The 21,532-nt window shown below is 36.6% G+C and overlaps 1 protein-coding gene across 3 annotated transcripts in view; it reads right to left on the bottom strand.

Annotated features, from left to right (window-relative positions):
- AFF4 (ALF transcription elongation factor 4) overlaps positions 1-21,532 on the bottom strand; it is a 98,188-nt gene that overhangs the window by 31,341 nt on the left and 45,315 nt on the right. For all 3 annotated transcript variants that reach the window (XM_064275142.1, XM_064275136.1, XM_064275143.1), the window contains one exon: positions 1,620-1,656. In XM_064275142.1, coding sequence (XP_064131212.1) covers positions 1,620-1,656 — 37 coding nt within the window. The remainder of the gene's footprint in view (positions 1-1,619; positions 1,657-21,532) is intronic.

Below are 21,532 nucleotides of genomic sequence, written 5' to 3'. Positions count from 1 at the left end.
TATCTGCCCTCAAAGAATATTAATTAAAACAATGATACGATCATTATCAAGTTGGTAACACTGTAACGTATGATAATATAAGATGCTGGTAAGCATTTGGGGAGCGACAGGCATGTACCTTTGCTGTTGGTAGGGCTATAAACTCATACAATCTTTTTTGAGGGCAATGTGGTAATATCTATCTTATCAACACTGAAAATGCACATATCCACTGTCCTAGCAATTCCAGTGGAAGCAATTTATCTTACAGGTATATTGGGATGAATACACAGGTACACATACACACACACACACACACGGCTGTTTATTTCAGCATGGTTTGTAACAACAAAACTAGAAACAAATTAAATGTCTAAAAACAGAGGACTAGTTAAATAAACTCCTGGCGATCTGCTTCCACATAAAGATTACTGCCAAGAAAACCCTATGGAGTTCATTTTTACTCTGTAACACATGGGGTCGCCTTAGGTTGGAGTTGACTCGACAGCAACAGGTTTGGTTTTCACACATTTTTAAGGTTAAAAAGACTGAGATAGAGCTTTAATATAGAAATTATCTCTAAAATAAATTAAGGGGAAAATACAAGCTAATAAAGAGTATATACCTTATGATCCCATTTGTCAAGAGTTAGCTTTCAGAGACAATGGGGGGAGGGGTAGAAGGATGAGATTTTTTTTTTTAAAAGAGGAGATTAACTATAAACTTCCTGGCCTATAGTTAGCTATTTTCTGCTTACCAACAAGTATCACGTTCCTTTCTCCTGTAACTACACCTTCAAAGCAGAACTAAGAAATGGACATATAGTTATAGAAAGTTTGTTAACAACATTAAAGAGATAATCTTTTAGTTTCACTTCTTTGCTTAAAGATCTTTAAGATAAGGATCACAAGCCAAGGATCAAAAAGTTCCACATTTCCAACTCCCAAAATAGCTTACCACCAGTTTAAATATTCTTTAATCACTTAAGATGTTATTGCTCTTGGCAAGGAGAACACCTGTTTTATTACAGAACTACATGGTCAAACGCAGACATTTGTAGTGGTTCCTAATCTTAACACTGTCAGTCTGCACAGACACTACCTTTTGGGACCACATCTAGATTTCCTAATGTGATCTTCCCCTCAAGTTTGCTAAGAGGCCCAGAGAGTAGGGGTGTGAGTGGGGGTGGGGTATGTAGCAGACACCAGCCTGTCTTTCCAAATGAGAAGACCCAGGAAAAACAAATAGGGACCTTATAGATATTGGAAGGTAAGAGCCATGTCAACTACAATGACCCCATCTTGCCTGGAGGTTTAGCCTTATAGGACCAAGTCATCTTCATAAAGGACATGGAAAGATGGACAGAGTCTTGGGTTTTTGAGAGGCTCATCAAATTGAATTTATTAACTTTCAACTATTAGTTCAAACACTTAATACCTTATTTTAATCTCCAATAACCTACAATTCTCGATTTTTTTAAACATACAAAGATTCAGCTCAATCTAATTCTAACCATCAGATCATAAAAATGGGATTAACACATACAAAAAAATTATTAAAGTGGTATCTGATGTGACCATGAGAACTGGAATGCTCAAAAACAGCTTAATTTCAAAACCAAAAGAAACAGAAATACTCACTTTGCTCTCCAGAACCAAAACTGGACTGTTGAGGTTCCTAGGAAAAAGGAATATAAAGTGATATTAATAGAGAAAACTTCATTAGGGAAAAATGTTTCAAATCAAACCATTCAATTCCAACTAACTCGATGGAAGATCCTATTAGGTTCCTAAGAATGCATAAGAGAAAAAACAAAGAATTTAATTCCATCTGCCTTGGCAATTTTGTGGTCAATAACGGACGTTCCGAGAGTTTAATACAAACAGCTTTAAGCTACCTAACAGTCTTTGTCACTCATTTCTTTTCAGCAGAATCCATGGTATTCATATCCTAATTTAGAGCCTTAGGGATACAAATTATTTCAATTTAAGATCCTGGTCTTCAGAAAAAGCTTAATTTAAGAAAAGTAATATTATAGAAATAATGTTATTTTACTTCCTCCTCCCCATATCTCCAATAACTTAAAATCAAATAGCATCTCACAGAAGAGACTGTGTCATATGTTGTTATGGTTGTTAAGTGCCATCAAGTCAGTTCCGACTCATAGCGATCCTATGTACAACAGAAGGAAACACTGTCCGGTCCTGTGCCATCCTCACAATTGTTGTTATGCTTAAGCCCATTGTTGCAGCCACTGGGTCAATCCATCTCATTAAGGGTCTTCGTCTTTTTCACTGACCCTCTACTTTACCAAGCATGATGTCCTTCTCCAGGGACTGATCCCTCCTGACAACATGTCCAAAGTTTGTAAGATGCAGTCTCACCATCCTTACTTCTAAGGAGCATTCTGGTTGTACTTCTACTAAGACAGTTTTGTTCCTTCTTTTGGCAGTCCATGGTATATTCAGTATATTCAATATTGTTTGCCAACACCACAATTTAAAGGCATCAATTCTTCTTCAGTCTTCTTTATTCATTGTCCAGTTATCACATGCATATGAGGTGAGTGAGAACACCATGGCTTGGGTCAGGCACCTTAGTCTTCAAGGTGACATCTTTGCTTTTCAACACTTTAATGAGGTTTTTTGCAGAATATTTTGTGTCATATACTTCTTTGTAATTCCTATATTAACCCAGTACCTGGCACTCAGAAAATACCAGTAGAAAGGACGCTAACATGTCACTGTCAGAACAGAAGAGACATTCAACTTTCAAGATCAGACCAGCTGTTTCACATGTGTAAACTGTGCATTTTTCTAAGTGTGAGGTACAAGACGTAGGACTAAAATTATATGTACATCCCTAAAAGCTTACTTAAAAATAATCAATCTTCCTTTAATGACACAATCTACTGTGGAAAGATATCTAAACAGTATGAAAGCTAAAATATAATTTTGCTGTTAAAAAGCACTGTAAATAGAGCAGTGGCCAAGAGGTTTACTCCCGTAAACTGTTGTAAAAGTGAAAGGATTCCCTGTCTGCCTTCGCTTGCTTTATACTCATTTGCCTGATAAACAGCCTAAAAGTTAGTAGCCTAAGCTTTCAAGTAATCTCTGGTTCCTTTCCCTCACCTCTGAAAAGTCAGCTGGTCACCAAGTACTGCTACATTCTACCTCCAAAACACCCACTGAAACCAACACCATCTCCTCTCCATCCGAACTGCAAAGATTCTGGTCCTCACCATTTTTCATCTACAATGGCCATCTGGTGGACCTTCATGGTTCTATTCTCCTTTCCTTTATTCAACCACAGGCTCCAGTTTAACTTTCTGAAGCCCAAATCTTAGTCTCATCATCACTCTCCTACTTTTCATAGAGCTTCCAACTGCTCTTTGTTTTTCCTAAAGATGAAACCAAAACTCTTGACACTTGATGTTTCCAAGCACTGGAAAAATAGCATGATAAGTAAAAACAGACAATAATGATTGTCTTTGCAACTATTCATGAAAATAAATGTAAGACGGCAATTGTGATACGTACAATGAAGGACAAATATATAGTATTATATAAGAGCTTATAAGTGGGGGTGGTGTGTGTGTGTGTGTGTCTGTTGTGATCCAGCAAGGACGATGAGCAGAGGCCTCCCTGAGGAAGTACCATTCCAGCTGAGATCTGAAAGACATGTAGGAAGTAAACTGGGAGAGGAAGAGGGAAGTGTGCGCTCAGGATAGAGGGAACAACATGTATAAAAGCCAGAAGGGGTGGGGCTGGGGGAAGCACAGCTAGTATGAGGGACTTACAGGCAGCGCATGGAGAGAAAAAAGTACAGGGGAGAGAGCAGTGAGAAGTGAGACTAAAAACATGATGTTTGTAGAAGCTAGATCATACAGGGCTTTATAGACTGATCATATTAAAGATTTATGTGTGTAGTTTATTAAGCAGAGGAGTTTTACAATCACAGCTGCATATTGTAAAAATCACCCTGGCTATTAGTAGAGAACAGCTTGAGAAAACAAGATTGGAAATAACCTAGAAGACTACTGCAGTGGTCAAGGTAGGATATGACCACAATTTGAACAAGTTGGTCTCCCAGCTTTTTTGATTATGCACTCCATCGCTAAAAATTTTTACATTTGCATATCTAAATGGTATGCATTGCTAGTTAACTTTAAAAAAGGAGCCCTGGTGGCACAGTGGTTAAAGCGCTCGACAGCTAACTGAAAGGTCGGCGGTTCAAACCCACCTGTGGCTCCAAGGGAGAAAGACGTGGCAGTCTGCTTTGGTAGAGATTTATGGCCTTGGAAACCCTATGGGGTCACTATGAGTCAAAACTGACTCAGATGGCAGTGGGTAAGATTAAAAAATTTAAATTTTAAAGGGCTAAAATAGAAATAAGTAATATTTTAAGAGTAATTTTAAAATTATATTTATCAATGGCAACAAAGTCTTTCTTATACACACACAAATACATGAGTGATTCAAAGGTCTGACACTAAGACTGGCTTATTTTCATACTAAGTTTCATTGGATGTCGCAAAGACATAGCAATACAAATAGAAGAAACGGTATACTTACTAAATCATGACACCAAATTTTCAATCCTATCCCTTAATTATGCAAAGCTTTCTTCTGAAATTTAGCTAGTAGATTTCCATGTTCCCTGATACGAATCAGTTTTTCAAGTTATTAAGCTTGCATATTAATATGTTCAACGAATAGGTTCAAGTTCCACCAAGTTTAGAAAATTCTGTTTCCAAGTTTTTAAGTTTGCACATATGACAGTCTGTTATAGTTTCTATCAACAACAACAAAATACATAATGCTGGTGACATTATTTTTTAAATGTTCTTTCCCTCGCATGAGTTTGTTTAGGAAGGCAGTTACTTTTTCACGCACTGTTAAAACACCATCTTCATCCTGAAGAGACATGAGGGTTTAATTAGTTTATTTTTAATATATGATAGGAAGTATACTACTGAAACCATTTGTTATCACTGAAAAGATCTGGCATATTTGTGAGGCAGGGAAAAAGGGTGGGAGAGAAAGATCTGAGATACCTCATGAAACAACTTATATGTTGGAATGAAGAATATTCAGGATCACTCTCCACCTCATTACAGAGTACACTGTAAAGAACATAATTTTATATACAAGTTAAAGACATTTCACAATGTTTTGGACACTTCTTGCTTCAGCCTCATTGTGGCAACACTCCGAGAGAGAGTAAGCTGCACATTTGGTACCACTGCTCTTGCCTTGCCCTGGGATCTTTTCTGTAATTCTTGTTAAAGCAGCACACAGGTTCACCATTTAAAATTAAAAAAGAAGTGATTTACAGTCTAGGAGGTACCTTCTCTGTTACAGGTTTCCTTGAGTGGTGCAAAAACAAGTAGCTCTTGAAGTAGTTTATGACTGAAAATGAATCCAATAAATATCTTAAGCTGAGACATACTAGAAGCAGCTGTACTTTCACTCATCTATAGATAACTAACTTCTCAGTTTGCATGATTTTCAAATACTTGCTTCTTAAATCTTCAACTTTGCTTTCTAAACCTCTTTCAATAGTGTTTGCTGACAAAAAAAAATGCATTTTAGTATGTACTCATTGTACTCTCTGTATTAGTTTTCAGTCATTGTCATTGCAGCAGAAAGAACAAGGGTTTGAGCAAAGGTAGAAGATACTGGGAAAAGCCTCAAAAGGGGTTTTAAATAAAATTTTATTAAATTTGATGTATGTTTAAGTACTGAACTGAGTACCACATAATTCAAACTATCATGGAGTATGACTCATGATGGGCTTCATAGTTGCATTAGTTACTATCTCAAGGCACATTATACACTGAAAGCAAAGTGAATTATGTAAATGAACATTCAAATTCTTGTTGATAGCCTGGAGTCATTGAGTCATTGCCGTTGTTATATCTGCTTATAACATCCTTGTTTCTACTTTGCACTATGGCTGATAAAAAGATCATAGAATAGAAAAATATCAGCTCTGTCATTATCCTGTTTGCTCATAAATGTATTTTAGTGGTATTTCCAACCAGTAGTTTCATTGTAGGTGTACTTTTAAAGCCACTTGTGCATTAGTGAAGATTCATTGAATACAATCTGTAAATCCTCTTAACTATGCACACTTAAACTGCAATATGCCACAGCTAGGAAAACCAAATGAATGAAGACAACTCTGTCAACTTTTCCATGTTAAGAAGACTTAGACTTCTCTGGGGTACCTAACAAACCAGAGATAAAATGAGACCATCTGCCATTCAGATCAAGAGAAGTATTAATACCTGATTTTTTTGTTTTGTTCCAAGGATAGAAAAATAAGTAAAATGAGATTTTAGAACTAAAAAATACAAATAAATAAAAACTCTAATTTGTTTTCCACTCAGCAATACACACTACTCTGGGGTATATGCTTCCCACTTTGGAGACCACTAACTTCCTATTCTGTTGTTATCAGGTGGGTTCCAACTCAGAGCAACCCCACGTACAGCAGGGTGAAATACTGCCCGGTCCTGTGCCATCCTCACAATTGTTGAAATGCTTGAGTCCACTGTTGCAGCCACTGTGTCAATTCATCTCATTGAGGGTCTTCCTCTTTTCTGCTGACCCTCTTTTAAGCATAAAGTCCTTCTCCAGGGATTGATCCCTCCTGATAACTTGTTCGAAGTACATCTTTGTATCTATGGAGCATTCTCGCTGTACTTCTTCCAAGACAGATTCGTTCATTCTTCTGGCAGTCCATGGTACATTCAGTGTTCTTAACCAACACCATAATTCAAAGGCATCAATTCTTCTTCAGTCTTCCTTATTCATTGTCCAGTTTTCACATGCATATGAGGTAAGTAAAAATACCATGGCTTGGGTTAGGTGCTCCTTAGTCCTCAAAGTGACATCTTTGCTGTTTAACACTTTAAAGAGATCTTTAAAGATCTGCCCAACGCAATACATTATTTGATTTCTTGACCGCTGCTTCCACGAGTACTGAATGTGGATCCAAGTAAAATGAAATAAATCCCTGATAACTTCAATACTGTCACCGTTTATCATGATGTTGCTTATTGGTCCAGTTGTAAGGATATTTGTTTTCTTTATGGTAAGGTGTAATGCATATGGAAGGCTGTAATCTTTAATCTTCATCAGTAAGTGCTTCAAGTCCTCCTCGCTTTCAGCAAAGAAGGTTGTGTCATATGCTATATCACAGGTTGTTAATGAGTCCTCCTCCAATTCCAACGACATGTTCTTTTTCACATAGTTCAGTTTCTTGGATTATTTGCTTAGTATACAGACTGAATAAGTATGATGAAAGGATACAATTTGAAACCATGCAGTATCCCCTTGTTCTGTTTGAATGACTGCCTCATGCTCTATGTACAGGTTCCCAAGAAGCACAATTAATTGTTCTTGAATTACCATTCTTTGCAATGTTATTCATAATTTGTTATGATCCACACAGTCAAACGCCTTTGTATAGTCAATAAAATACAGGTAAACGTCTTTCTGGTATTCTCTGCTTTCAGCCAGGATCCATCTGACATCAGGAATGATATCCCTCATTCCACATTCTCTTGTGAACCTGACTTGAATTTTTGGCAGTTCCCTGTCGATATATGGCTACAACCAGTTTTGAATGACCTCTAGAAAAATTTTACTTGTGTGTGATATTCATGACAGTGTTTGATAATTTCCTCGTTCTGATGGATCACCTTCTTTGGAATGGGCACGTGTATGGATCTCTTCCAGCTGGTTGACCAGATGGCTGTCTTCCAAATTCCTTGGTACAGATAAGTGAGCACTTACAGCATTTCATCCGCTTATTGAAATGTTTCCTTTGGTATTCCATCAATTCCTGGAGCCTTGTTTTTCACCAATGCCTTCTGTACAGCTTGGACTTCTTCCTTCAATTCCATCGGTTGATCGTAACGCTACCCCCTGAAACAGCTGAACATCAACCAATTCTTTTTGGTACAGTGACTCTATGTATTCTTTTCATCTTCTTTTGATGCTTCCTGTGTCATTCAATATTTTGCCCATGAATCTTTCAATATGGCAACCTGAGGCTTGAATTTTTTCATCAGTTCTTTCAGCTTGAGAAATGCCACCGAGCACGTACTTCCCTTTTGGTTTTCTATTTTCAGGTTTTTGCACAGCCACCACCTCTTTTACTTCATCATTTCTTCCGTTTGCTTTAACTCTACATTCAAGAGCAAGCTTCTGAGTACCCTCTGGCATCCATTTTGGTCTTTCTTTTGTGTCTTTTTAATGATCTTTTACTCTCTTCATGTATGATGTCCTTGATGCCATCCCACAACTCATCTGGTCTTTGGTCATTAGTGTTCAATGTGTCAAAATTCTTCTTTAAATGGTTTAATTCAGGTGGGATATACTCAAAGTTGTACTTTGGCTCTCATGGACTTGTTTTAATTTTCCTCACCTTCAATTTGGACTTGCATATGAGTAACTGATGGTCTGTTCCATAGCTGACCCCTGGCCTTGTTCTAACTGATGATACTGAGCTTTTCCACTGTCACTTTCCACAGATGTAATCGATTTGATTCCTGTGTATTCCATTTGGTGAGGTTCATGTGTACAGTCACTGTTTATGTTGTTAAAAAAAAGCATTTGCAATGAGTATAATTAGTCTTGCAAAATTCTGTCATGTGATCTCTGGCGTCGTTTCTATCACCAAGGCCATATCTTCCAACTACTATTCCTTCTTCTTGGTTTCCAACTTTTGCATTCCAATCAACAGAAATTACTAATACATCTTGACTGCATGTTTGATCAATTTCAGACTGCAGAAGTTGGTAATAATCCTCAATTTCTTCATCTTTGCTTAGTGGTTGGTGCATAAGTGTGAACAATGGCTGTATTAACTGGTCTTCCTTGTAGGAGTATGGACATTATCCTATCACTGACAGTGTAACTTACTACAAAACCAAACCCATTGCTGTCAATTCAATTCCAACTCATAGTGACCCTAGAGGGCAGAGCAGAAATACCCCATAAGGTTTCTAAGCCTGTAATCTTTACAGAAGCAGATTGCCACATCTTTCTCCCACAGAACGACTGATAGGTTCGAACCCCCAACCTTTTGGTTAGCAGCCAAGTGCTTAACCATTGCACCAGGGCTCCTTTACATTTAATTAGGTTCCTCTATAGTATGTTCTCCACATGGCAATCAAGAGTCAACACAAATCTAATCATGTCACTCCTCTACTTAAAACTCTTCAATGGTTTCCCACAGATCTTAAAATAAAAGTCAACATCCCTCAAAAAAAAAAAAATTTTTTTTTTTGTGGTTGTAAAATCTGGCTCCAGCCCACGCCTACCGCTCCAGCCTTATTTACAACGAATGGAACTGAGACACATTAAAGGAGGTAAAATCATTAAGATTTAAGTGCTTGACTGTCTATGGGGAAGGATGGAGATGGAGTGCCAAAGAAAACTCCTGAGAGGTTTTTCTAGCTTCACTAAGATAGGGAACAGTAGAAGAGAACCATGATTGTTTTCTCTTTCTTCGGTTGTTGGTTGGGAATAGCAGAGAGAATCATGAGTTCTCCCCAGATGACATCTCAAAGGTACCTGAAACTTAACATCTATGAAGCATCAAACATGTAGCTGAATATATGCACCTGGAATTTAAGCAAGGTCTGGGATTAAGATAAAAATGTGTGAAAAAACTAGATGAAGGGGAATAGAGTACAAAGAGAAGACAACTTAGGACTGCATGCCCAAACAAACACTAGTATGTAATTTTTTTCTTTCTTTTGTATTATTGTATGACTACAATCAAATGCTTGGCACACAGTGGCAAACCACATTTCTCCTTTTGTATTCCCTTACAGCATACAGCACAATGTGTGGAACACTCACTTTTAAAAACAGAGATGAAGGTAGAGAAAGAAGTAGAGAAGAAAAAAGAGCAGCCAGGGAAATGGAAAGTAAATCCGGAAAAGCAATGTATAATGGGAACCAAAGAAAGAAGAACAATATCTAATGCTCACGAGAAGCTCAATGAAGATGGTAAATAAAAAACATTACTTGGGTTTGTCAAAATAGGCCATTGGTGACCTTAATGAAAATGGTTTGCATGGGGTACTGAGGATGGAAGATAGATCACATTGCACTGAGCTAAGAATCACATGGGAGAAAAATAAACAGCAAATATGAACCCCTCTTTAAAAGGTATGATTAGCTGGAGAATGATGTGGAATAAGGGGATTTTTTATTATTGTTTGTAAGTGGGATAGATGTTTAAGCGACTGATATACAGCAAAACCTGCCAAAGCTGGAACCTGTGCAAGGCAGAAACCTGTCAGAGAAGGAAAATTCTAATATTTTCCACTAATAAAACCAAACCCAGTACCGTCCGGTCGATTCCGACTCATAGCGACCGATAAAAAAGTGGTAAGATTGTACACTGTCAAAGGCTGAAAACTTGTGAGATCCGGAAAAACAAGGTAGTCCTGCAGAGCTCCAGCTCTCACAGGTTTCATGTATATTCACTACATCAGCTTTCATCCTGAACTCAACTTCCTACCACTTGTCACTTGCTAACTGCTCTTTCAGACCTGTCAATGTATGTGAAGCTCTCTCTGTTGTGCTCTCTGTCTTCCCATGTCCCTCCTACACTTCTTCAAATCCTGGTTGATGTCACCCCCTCTAGGAACCCCCCCCCAAAAAAACCCACTGCCATTGAGCTGATTCGGACTCTTCGCAACCTTACAGGACAGAGCAGAACTATCCCATAGCGTTTCTAAGACTGTAAAACTTTACGGAAGCGAACTGCCACATCTTTCTCCTGCAGAGTGGCTGGTGGGTTCAAAACCACTGACCTTTCGGTTAACAGCTCAGCGCTTACCCAGCGCATCACCAGGGCTCCTTCCTCTAGAAAGCTATTCCCAAATTCCTTAAGTATCTCAACTTTCCACCATCTCTGTCCTCTCATTGGACCTGGTCCATGGGATTGGTGCACAAGGAGAATAAGAACCTATTAAAGTTTTATATAAAGCTTTAATCTATATTACACACAAAGAAGTTGTACCCACTGAAAACTGAGAGAATGAAAGAAGCTACCTGTAAAATCAACAACCTAAGCGATGACTATTAATTGGCTAAGGTATTTCAGAAATATCAAAAATCTAAACACAGTTAACTGAGTATATGTATTCTAATCGACTCTTTCAACAAACATTTACTCAATAGCTACAATGTGCTAGGCACTATTCCAGGCACTGGTACATACTATTCTAATTGCTTGTTTAAGTATCCATCTTAGATAGAGCAGGGACAACATCTAAATTGTTCAGTGTTATAACCACAGTAATCAGTACACTGCTGCATACGGGTTGTTCCAGACATATGGTGAGTACGTGCAAAAGAAGTCAAAAAGCTTTAAAATTCTCCAAATTATCACTGGAAAACCCACCAACCTACTCCAACTATACCATTCACTCTTCTTTCATCTTATAAAAACCCTACTGACAACACAGTATCCTTCTAGGTGCCAACATATTTCCATGCTCCCTTTTACATAAAAATGCCTCCAAATAAATCTTTCTATATTTATTATTTCCAACCGCTTCTGAAACCACTGCAATCAGTTTCTTGCCCACAGCTTTCTATTAAAAATGTCTGTGTCATTAATAAAGAACATGCTGTCAAATCTAATACTGGAACATAATAGGAACTTAATATCTGTTTAATAAACACATACATAAATATATCAAACCTTTAGAGATAAAACCCACAATGTATCAGACCAAAAATATATTAATGGGATTAGCAGATTAGATATTGCAGAATAAAATCTTAGTGAAACAGAACATATAGTGATAGAAGCTATCCAAAATGAATGGTGAGTTGTGGGACAACTTGAAGGGACCAAATATACATGTAGCTGGTGTCCCTGAAGAAGAGGGGAACAAAGAGCAGGGTTTACAGGAAATTTTTTTGAGGAAATAATGGGCAAAAGTTTTTCAAATTCAATGAAAATTATAAACCCAAAGTTCTAAGAAGATCAGTAAGTGCCAAACGTAAGAAAGATGAAAAGAACTACACCAAGGCGTATCAGACTTGAACGGTTTAAAATTAGTGATTAAAGCCAAAAGAGAAATCTTAAAAGCACCCTGAAGAAGACACATTATGTACAGACTAAGAAAGACAAGAATAACAGATCAGATATCGGAAACAATGCAAAAAGCCAAAAGATAGTAGAATAGTATCTGTTAACCTTAAATTCTATACCCAGCAAAAATACGTTAATTTAAAAAGAAAACACAAAGGTGAAATACTTTTTTTTTCAGACATATAAAAGCTGAAAGAATTTATCACCAGCAAACAAGCATGAAAAGAAATGCAAAAGCAAGTCCTCCAGGAAGAAGGAAAATTATATCAGAAAGGACTCTAGATCAATACAAAGGAATGAAGGGCGCAGGATAACTATATGGGGAAACATAAAAGATGTTTTTTCCTATACTTTAAATCTCTTTAACAGACTGCTTAAAACAAAATAATAATGGACTGTAGGATTTATAGTATATGTGGAAGAAAAATATATACAATAGTACAAATACAAGCATAATGTTGAAAAAGCCTTATAAAGAGAAAAGACTGGTATAATATTACTTAAGACAGGCTATGATAAACTGAAGATATATTCTACGATGCTAAAGCAAACATTAAAATAACACAACAAAGAGTTATAGTTAATAAGCCAATAAAGAAATGTAATCATAAAAAATACTCAAGACCAGCACAACTAGATGGTGCTTAGTTACCAGCATTGACTGCTCTGACAGGGAGCACGATAGACGGTCCCAAAGATAGCTGGAGAAAAATGTAGAACAAAATTCAAGTTCACCAAAAAAAAAAAAAAAAAAAAAAAGACCAGACTTACTGGTCTGACAGAGACTGGAGAAACCCAGAGAGTATGGTCCCCAGACACCCTTTTAACTCAGTACTAAGTCACTCCTTGAGGTTCACCCTTCAGCCAAAGGTTAGACAGGCCTATAAAGCAAAAAATAACACACACAGTTCAACCACGTATATAAGACTAAATGGACACACCAGCTCAGGAGCAAGGACAAGAAGGCAGGAAGGGACAGGAAAGCTGGAAAGATGGAAATGGGGAACACAAGGGAGAAAAGGGAAGAGTGTTGATATGTCACAGGGTTGGCAACCAATGTCACAAAACAATATGTGTATTAATTAATGAGAGAAAAACTAATTTGCTCTGTAAACCTTCACAGTTTAAAAAAGAAAAAAGCTGTAAGAAAGGGAGAAAAACCAAAAAACCTCACCACCAGATGGGACAAGTAGATATCAAAAAGCAGGATGGAAGATTGAAACCCAATCATATTAACAATCATGTTAAATGCAAATGGTCTAAGCACCCTAATTAAACAGTAGAGAGTATCACACTGGATAGAAAAACAAGATAAACTTATATGCTACCTACAAGAAATATATTTTAAATATAAGGACACAGATTAGAAATAAAAAAAAAAATGGAAAAAAGGTACACCACAGTAATACCAATCAAAAGAAATTATATTAATATCAAGCAAAATAAATTTTATAGTAAAGAATATGAAAACAAGTTTCTAAAATCAAACTGAGGTTCTCAACAAGGCCAAGATAGCTGATGACTAGGCTCTCGATAAAGGGTTAATCTAGATCACTCTGAGTATGTAGCGAAGAGACAGAAAGAAAAGTAACGTATGTGCCTAGAATGTTCCAGGAAGCACGGAGTGCCAATGCCATGTCCTAGGAAAGTATGTTTTGCCCCGATGGTCTTCTGGAAGGAGATAAGATTACCTGATATGAAAAAAGAGTCATTCTTAAACATTTTTTGTGGGATTAGTCATGCCTAACTTTGTGTAAAGAAGCCCTGGTGGCACAGTGGTTAAGTGCTTGGCTGCTAACTGAAAGGTCAGTGGTTCAAACCCACAAGCCGCTTCGAGAGAGAAAGATGTGGCAGTCTACCTCTGTAAAGATTACAGCCTTGGAAACCCTATGGGGCAGTTCTACTCTGTCCCATAGGGTGGCTATGAGTTAAAATCTACTCAACAGCAATGAGTTTGGTTTTTTTTTGCTTTTAACTTTGTGTATAAAAGCTCAGTTTTGTCTCCAAAAGATGGAGCATTTTGGAAATTATATTCAGAGATTAATACCCCTTTCTCAATAACTGATAGGACAAGGAGAATGAAAGTCAGTAAGAAAACAGAAAATTTGAATAACACTGTAAACCACCTTGACCAAACTGACACAGAACACTCCACTCTTTTTAAGTGTGCACAAAACATTGACCAAGATAGACAATATTCTGGACCATGGATTAAGTTTCAATAAATGTAAAAGAACTGAAGTCATACAAAGTATGCTCTCTGACCACAATGGAATTAAACTACAAATCAGTATAATAAAATATGTGAAAAATCTCCAATATTTGTAAACTAATTTTTATGAACTGAATTATGTCCCTCCAAAATATGTACTGAAATACTGGCCATATGCTGTTATGATTTAATCATATAATTAAATCATCTTGCCATGGGTAGAGCAGATTGCTTCTCATAATGTAATGTAATTACCTTACATTTCATGTAATATAATCACCTTCCATAATATAATCTAATGTAATATAATCAATGGATTAATTGAGGTTATAAAAGTGTAGGATGGATCCTAAATCCAAACCTTTCTGAGTTAAAAAAAGAGTAATATAAAGACAGAAGACAGATACCAGGTGAGGACCGTCTACAAGCTAAGGAACCAAGGAACACCCAGGACTACTTACAAGGAAGGAATCAGCATTCTTGAGACCCTAATCTGGGCTTTTAGCCTCCAGAACTGTGAGAAAATAAGTTTCTACTCTTCAAAGTCACCCAGTTGTGATATTTCTGTTACTGTAGCACTAGGTTACTAAGACACTAAAAAACACTCTTCAAAATAACCAAAGGAACAAAGAAGAAATAAAAACAGAATAAAAATGAAAGTAAAACATATCAAAATGTGGAAAACAGACAAAGCATTGTTCAGAGGGAAATTTATAGCATTGAAAGCCTATATCAAAATATTAAAGAAAGCAAGGTATCAAATAATGACCTCAAAAAAATGTGCAAGGTCTGCACAATGGAGACTATAAAACATTGTTAAAAGACATTAAACTAGACCTACGTAAATTGAGAGTGGTAAGTGTTCATGGGCCAGAAGGCCCAATATTGTTAAGAGGTCAGCTCTCCCCAAATGGATCGATAGATTCAATGCAATCCCTATCAAAATCTCAACAGGCTTTTTCATAGAAATTGATAAGCTGATTCTAAAATTTACATGCAAATGTAAAAGACCTAGAAAAGTCAAAACATCTTTGAAAAATAAGACTATCATTGGAGGACTTATATTACTGTAGCTTTGTAGTAAGTCTTAAAGTCAGATAATCAAGACCAGGTGGCACTGGCATCATCAAAGGCAAACAGACCAATGAAGCAGAACATAGTCAGAAACATACCCACATATATATGGTCAACTGCAATTACAAAACCAACTCAGTTCAGAGAAAAGCCATTTCAGCAAATGATGCTGGAATAATTGGATATCCATATGGAAAAAGATGAACTTCGAACCATATCATCTCACCATGTAAAAAAATTAACTTAAAATGGATCACAGATCTAAATGTAAAACCAAAAATTATAAAAAGTCTAGAAAAAAAATAGGAGAAAATCTTCGCTACCTTGGGTTAGGCAGTTTCTCAGATGCTGTCACAGATTGAACTGTGTCCCCCGAAAATATCTGTCAAGTTAACTGGGTCATGAGTCCCAGAACTGTGTGACTGTCCACCATTTTATGTGATATTCTTGTATGTTGGAAGCCCTATCACTATGATGTTAATAAGATGGATTAGCGGCAATTACACTGATGAGATCTATAAGATTAGATAGTCTCTTAAACCAATCTCTTTTGAGATATAAAAGAGAAGCAGAGAGCCAGCAACCTCATACAACCAAGAAGGCAGTGCTGGAAGCAGAGCACATCCTTTGGACCTGAGGCTCCTGCGCTGAGATGCTCCCAGACCAAGGGAAGACTGATGCATCACAATAGCCTTCCTCCAGAGCTAACAGAGAGAGAGCGCCCTCCCCTGGAGCTGGCGCCCTGAATTTGGACTACTAGCCTACTGGACTGTCAGAGAATAAATTTCTCGTTGTTAACATCATCCACTTGTGGTATTTCTGTTATAGCAGCACTAGATGCCAAAAACATGATCTGTTAAAAAAAAAAAGATTGATGAATTAGACATCATCAAAATTAACTTCTGCTCTTTGAAAGCAACTGCTAAGAGAATGAAAAGGCAAACCACAGCCTGGAAAAAAATATTTGAAAATCACTTGTCTGATAATGAACTTTGTATCAAGAACATATAAACAATTCTCAAAAGCAAGTAAGAATCAGACAACAATCCAATAAAAAATGGGCAAATGAGTCAGACACTGCACCAAAGAAGATATACAGATGGCAAATAAGTACATGAAAACATGCTAAATATCATTAAAAAAATATCATTAGTCACTAAGAAAACATAAATTAAAACCACAATGAGGTAAACAACTGCTAGAATGACTGAATTTTAAAAAGACTGACCATACTAAGTGCTGGTAAAGATGTGGAACAACTGGCACTCTCATATTGCTGGCAAGAATATGGAAAATATTGGTTTATAAAAAATGTTTTTTTTTTTTTTAAAGCTAAATATATATCTACCATATGGCACAACCACTCCACTCACAGGTATTCACCCAAGAGAAATAAAAGTGTATGTCCATACAAAGACATATATAGTATTCACAGCAGCTTTATTTTTAATAGCTAAAAACTGGAAATAAACAAAATATTCGTCAGCAGGTGAACAGATAAACAAATTGTGATATAATCTCAAAGTTGAATATTATTTAGCAATAAAAAAGAATGAACTACGTCTATATGGAACGATATGGATGAATCTCAAAATAACTATTCTGAGGTGAAAGAATCCAGGCCAAAAAAAGGATACATATAATATCATTTATATTCAAGCTTATATAAAATACTAGAAAATGAAAACAAATCTATAGTGAAAGAAATTAGCTCAGTGGTTGCCTGGGGATGGGGTGGAAGGGAAAGGAGGCATTACAAAGGATCATAAAAAAACTTTTGAGGCTGATACATATTTTAATTATCTTAATTGTGGTGATGGTTTTACAGGTGTACACATATGTAAAAGCTTATCAATCTGTATACTTTAAATATGTGCTGTTTATTGTATGTCAATTATTCCTCAATAAAGCTACTTAAAAGGAGATACTTGACTGTTTAAATCGTTTTTAAATAATGTATTATGAGGTTTACAACATACAGATAAGTGACATGTATGATAATAGCATAAAGAGCAAGAAAAGGGAGATGGAATTATATTATTCTAAGGTAGTTAAACTATAAGTGGTATATTATTTTAAGGTAGTTGTGATATACGGAAATGTAAATTGTAAATCCTAGAGCAACTACACCAGACACACACCAGAAGAAAATGTGGAGGACCTGCATTTTCTCAGTTTCAAAATTTACTACTACAAAGCTACAGTAATTGAGACAGTGTGGTATTGTCATAAGTATAGATATATAAATCAATAAAGTAAAATTAAGAGTCCAGAAATACATCTTCACATTTATGGTCAATTGGTCGCCAGGAGTCAGAATCGACTCAATGGCAATGGGTTTGGTTTTTGGGTGAAAGAACAGCCTTTTCAACAAATGGTGGCAGGACAACTGGATATCCACACGTAAGCTGGACTCTTAAAGTCACACCATATACAAAATTTAACTCAAATGTAAAAACCAAATCTAAAAAACTCTTAGAAGAAAACATAGCATACATCTCTGTGACATTAGATTGGGGAATGATTTCTTAGATATGACACCAAAAGCACAAGCAACAAAAGAAAAAAATTGGATTTCATCAAAATAAACTTTCGTTCTTCAAAGGACACTATTAAGAAAGTGAAAACACAGCCCACAGAAAGGAGAACACTTACGAATCCATATTTGATAAGAGACTTGTATCTACCATATAAAAGAACACCTACAACAGAATAATAAAAAGACAAATAATGCAATTAAAAAACGGAGAAAGCATCTGAATAGGTTATTTCTCCACAGAAATAAACACATGACCGATAAGCACATGAGAAGAAGCTCAACATCATTAGCCATCAAAAAACCGAACAAACCAAACCCATTGCCCTCAAGTTGATTCCAACTCACAGCCACCCTGTAGGACAGAGTAGAGCTGCCCCACAGGGTTTCCAAGGCTGTAAGTCTTTACAGTAGCAAAGCAGACTGCCACATCTTTCTCCCAAGGGTGGCTGGTAGGCTTGAACTGCTGACCTTTCAGTTAGCAGCCGAGCACTTCAACCACAGAGCCACTGGGGTTCCTTTCATTAGCCATCAAGAAAATGCAAATCAAACTGTAATGAGATACTCTTCACATCCACTAGTATGGCTATAATCAAAAAGAAAGATAATAAATATTAGCAAGGATGTGTAGGATTTTAAAATGGTGCAGCTGCCTTGGAGAACAGTCTAGTAGTTCCTCAAAAAGTTAAACATAGAGTTATCGTATGACTCAGCAATTCCTCTCCTAGATATATAACCAAGAAAATGAAAACATATGCCCACACAAAAACCTACCCACAAATGTTCACAGCAGCATTGTTCATAATAGCTAAAAGCTGGAAACAACTTAAATGGCCATAAACTGATGAAGGGATAAGCAAAAGATGGTATATAGCCATACAATGGAATATAATCAGCCATAAAAATAAATGAAGTACTGATACGTGGATGAATCTGGAAAACATTATGCTAAGCGAAAGAAGCCAGTTACAAAAGACCACATATCTATGGTTCCATTTATATGAAATGTCCAAAACAGACAAAATATAGAGACAGAACACAGAACAGCATTTTTCACAGGCTGGGGGAACTGAAAGGGAATTGGGAGGAGGGTGATTTTTAAAGGGTATGGCGTTTCATTCTGAGGTGATGTAAATGTCATAAAAAGAAATGTCGTGATAGCTGCATGTTGTTGTTGTTGTTATATGCCGCTGACTTGATCCCGGCTCACTGCAACCCATAGGACAGAATAGAGCTGCCTCCATAGGGTTTCCAAGTTGCAGCTGGTGGATTCAAATTGTCGACCTTTTGGTGAGCAGCCCAGCTCTTAACCACTGCGCCACCAGGGCTCCGATGGTTGTGTAACTCTGTGAATATACTAAAAATTATTGAATTTTAAATTTCCAATGGATCAGTTGTATGGTATGTGAATTATATCTCAATAAAGCTCTTGCAAAAAAAAAAGGTATGCGTCACCCAGAATAATAAAACTTATGTTCAAATAATTTTCATAAACTTGAGCTTTGATTTACAATAAAAAAGAAGTGTACAATAAAACAGGAATAGAAGGGAAATTCCTCAATATAAGAAAGGCGTTTATGAAACACACACAGCTAATATTATATTCAATGAAGAACCAAGAGCCTTCTCATTAAGATCAGGAACAAGAAAAGGATGCCCACTCTCAACACTGCTATTCAACATCATTCTGGAAGTCCTAGTCAGAGCAACTCAGCAAGAAAATAAAGGTATCCAAATCGGGAAGGAGGAAGTAAAACTATCCCCTTTTGCATATGACATGATCTTATACACAGAAAACACCAAAGATTCTATGAGAACATTATTAGAACTAATAAATTCAGCAGAGTAAGAGGGTAAAAGGTCAATACACAAAAATCAGTTGAGCTTCTATATGTCAGCAATGAGAAACCTGAAAAGGAAATATTACCATTTACAATAGTATCTAAAAGAATAAAGTACCTAGGAATAAATTTAACCAGCAGAAAATTATAAAACATTACTAAAAGAACTTAAAAAAAAGAAAACTAAAAATCAAACCCATTGCAGTCAAGTCAATTCCAACTCACAGCGACCCTGTAGGACAGAATGGAACTGCCCCACAGGGTTTCCAAGGAACGGCTGGTACATTCGAACTGCCAGACTTTTGGTTAACAGCCAAGCTCTTAACCACTGCACCACCAGGGCTAAATAACTGGAAGAATGTTCAATGTTCATGGATTGGAAGGCTTAATATAGTTAAGGTGACACTTCTATTTACAGCAACCTATAAATTCAATGCAATACCCATCAAAATTCCAACAGACTTCTTTGCAGAAATGGAAAAGCCTATCCTCAAAATTTATATAGAAGGGCAAGGGACCCCAAAGAGCTAAAGCAATTTTGAAGAAGAAGAATAAAGTAGAGGACTCACAATTCCTGATTTCAAAACATACTACAAAGCTTCAGAAATTAAAATACTGGTATAACAACAGACGTATAGACCAATAGAATAGAATTGAAAGTCTAGAAACAAATCCATACACATCTATGGTCAACTGATTTTTGACAAGAGTGCTAAGTCTACTCAATGGAAAAGGAAGAGTCTCTTCAATAAATGATGCTGGGATAACTGAATTACCACATGCAGAATGAATTAGGATCCATGCTTCACACCATACACAAAAACTGATTCAAAATGGATCAAGGACCTAAATATGAAAACTAAAATCACAATTTTTTTTAGAAGAAAATACACGGGCTAGGCTGTGGAACACATTGTTTAGTGATAGGTTAGCAGATATGATTAAGAAAAGCCTAAGCAGCAAAAAACAGACAGATGAGACCTCAAAATAATTAAATACTTTTGTACATCAAGGACTTTATCAACAAAGTGAAAAGACTAGGAGAAAATTTTCAGAAGCATATATCAGATAAAGGCCTAATATGAAAAAAAATTTATAGAACTTTTACACCTTAACAACACAAAGACAAGCAATCCAATCAAAAAATGGGCAAAGGATTTGAACAGTTCACCAGAGAGGATATTCAAATGGCCAACAAGCACAGGAAAAGATGCTAAATATTAGCCTTTAAAAAAAAATAGCCTTTAGGGAGATGCAAATTAATACCATGATGAGATATCACCTCACCCCTATTGAATGAAACGGATAAAAAATAAGGAAAACAACAAGTGTTGCTAAGGTTGTAGAGAACCTGAACTCCTTATTCCATAGCTAGTGAGAATGTAAAATGGTGCAGCCACTGTGGGAACCAGTTTGATGGTTCCTCAAAAAGTTGAACATAGACTTACCATACGACCCAGCAATCCCAATCCTAAGTATATGCCCAGAAGAAGTAAAGACAGGAACGCAAACAGAAACCTGTACGTCAATGTTCACTGCAGCACTTTTCACGATAGCCAAACGATGGAAACAACCCAAATGTCCATCAATAGACGAATGGATAAGCAAAATGTGGTATATACATACAATGGAATATTATGCAGCCAAAAAGAGAAATTAGATTCTGATGCGTGCCACAACGTGGATGAACCTGGAAAATATGCTGAGTGAAATAAGTCACAAAAGGGTAACTACTGTATGATCTCACTTATATGA

The sequence above is a fragment of the Loxodonta africana genome, chromosome 2, assembly GCF_030014295.1.
Source record: "Loxodonta africana isolate mLoxAfr1 chromosome 2, mLoxAfr1.hap2, whole genome shotgun sequence".
NCBI lineage: Eukaryota > Metazoa > Chordata > Mammalia > Proboscidea > Elephantidae > Loxodonta > Loxodonta africana.
The sequence above is the reverse complement of the archived record's forward strand: the minus strand, read 5'-3'. Positions and strand labels throughout refer to the sequence as shown.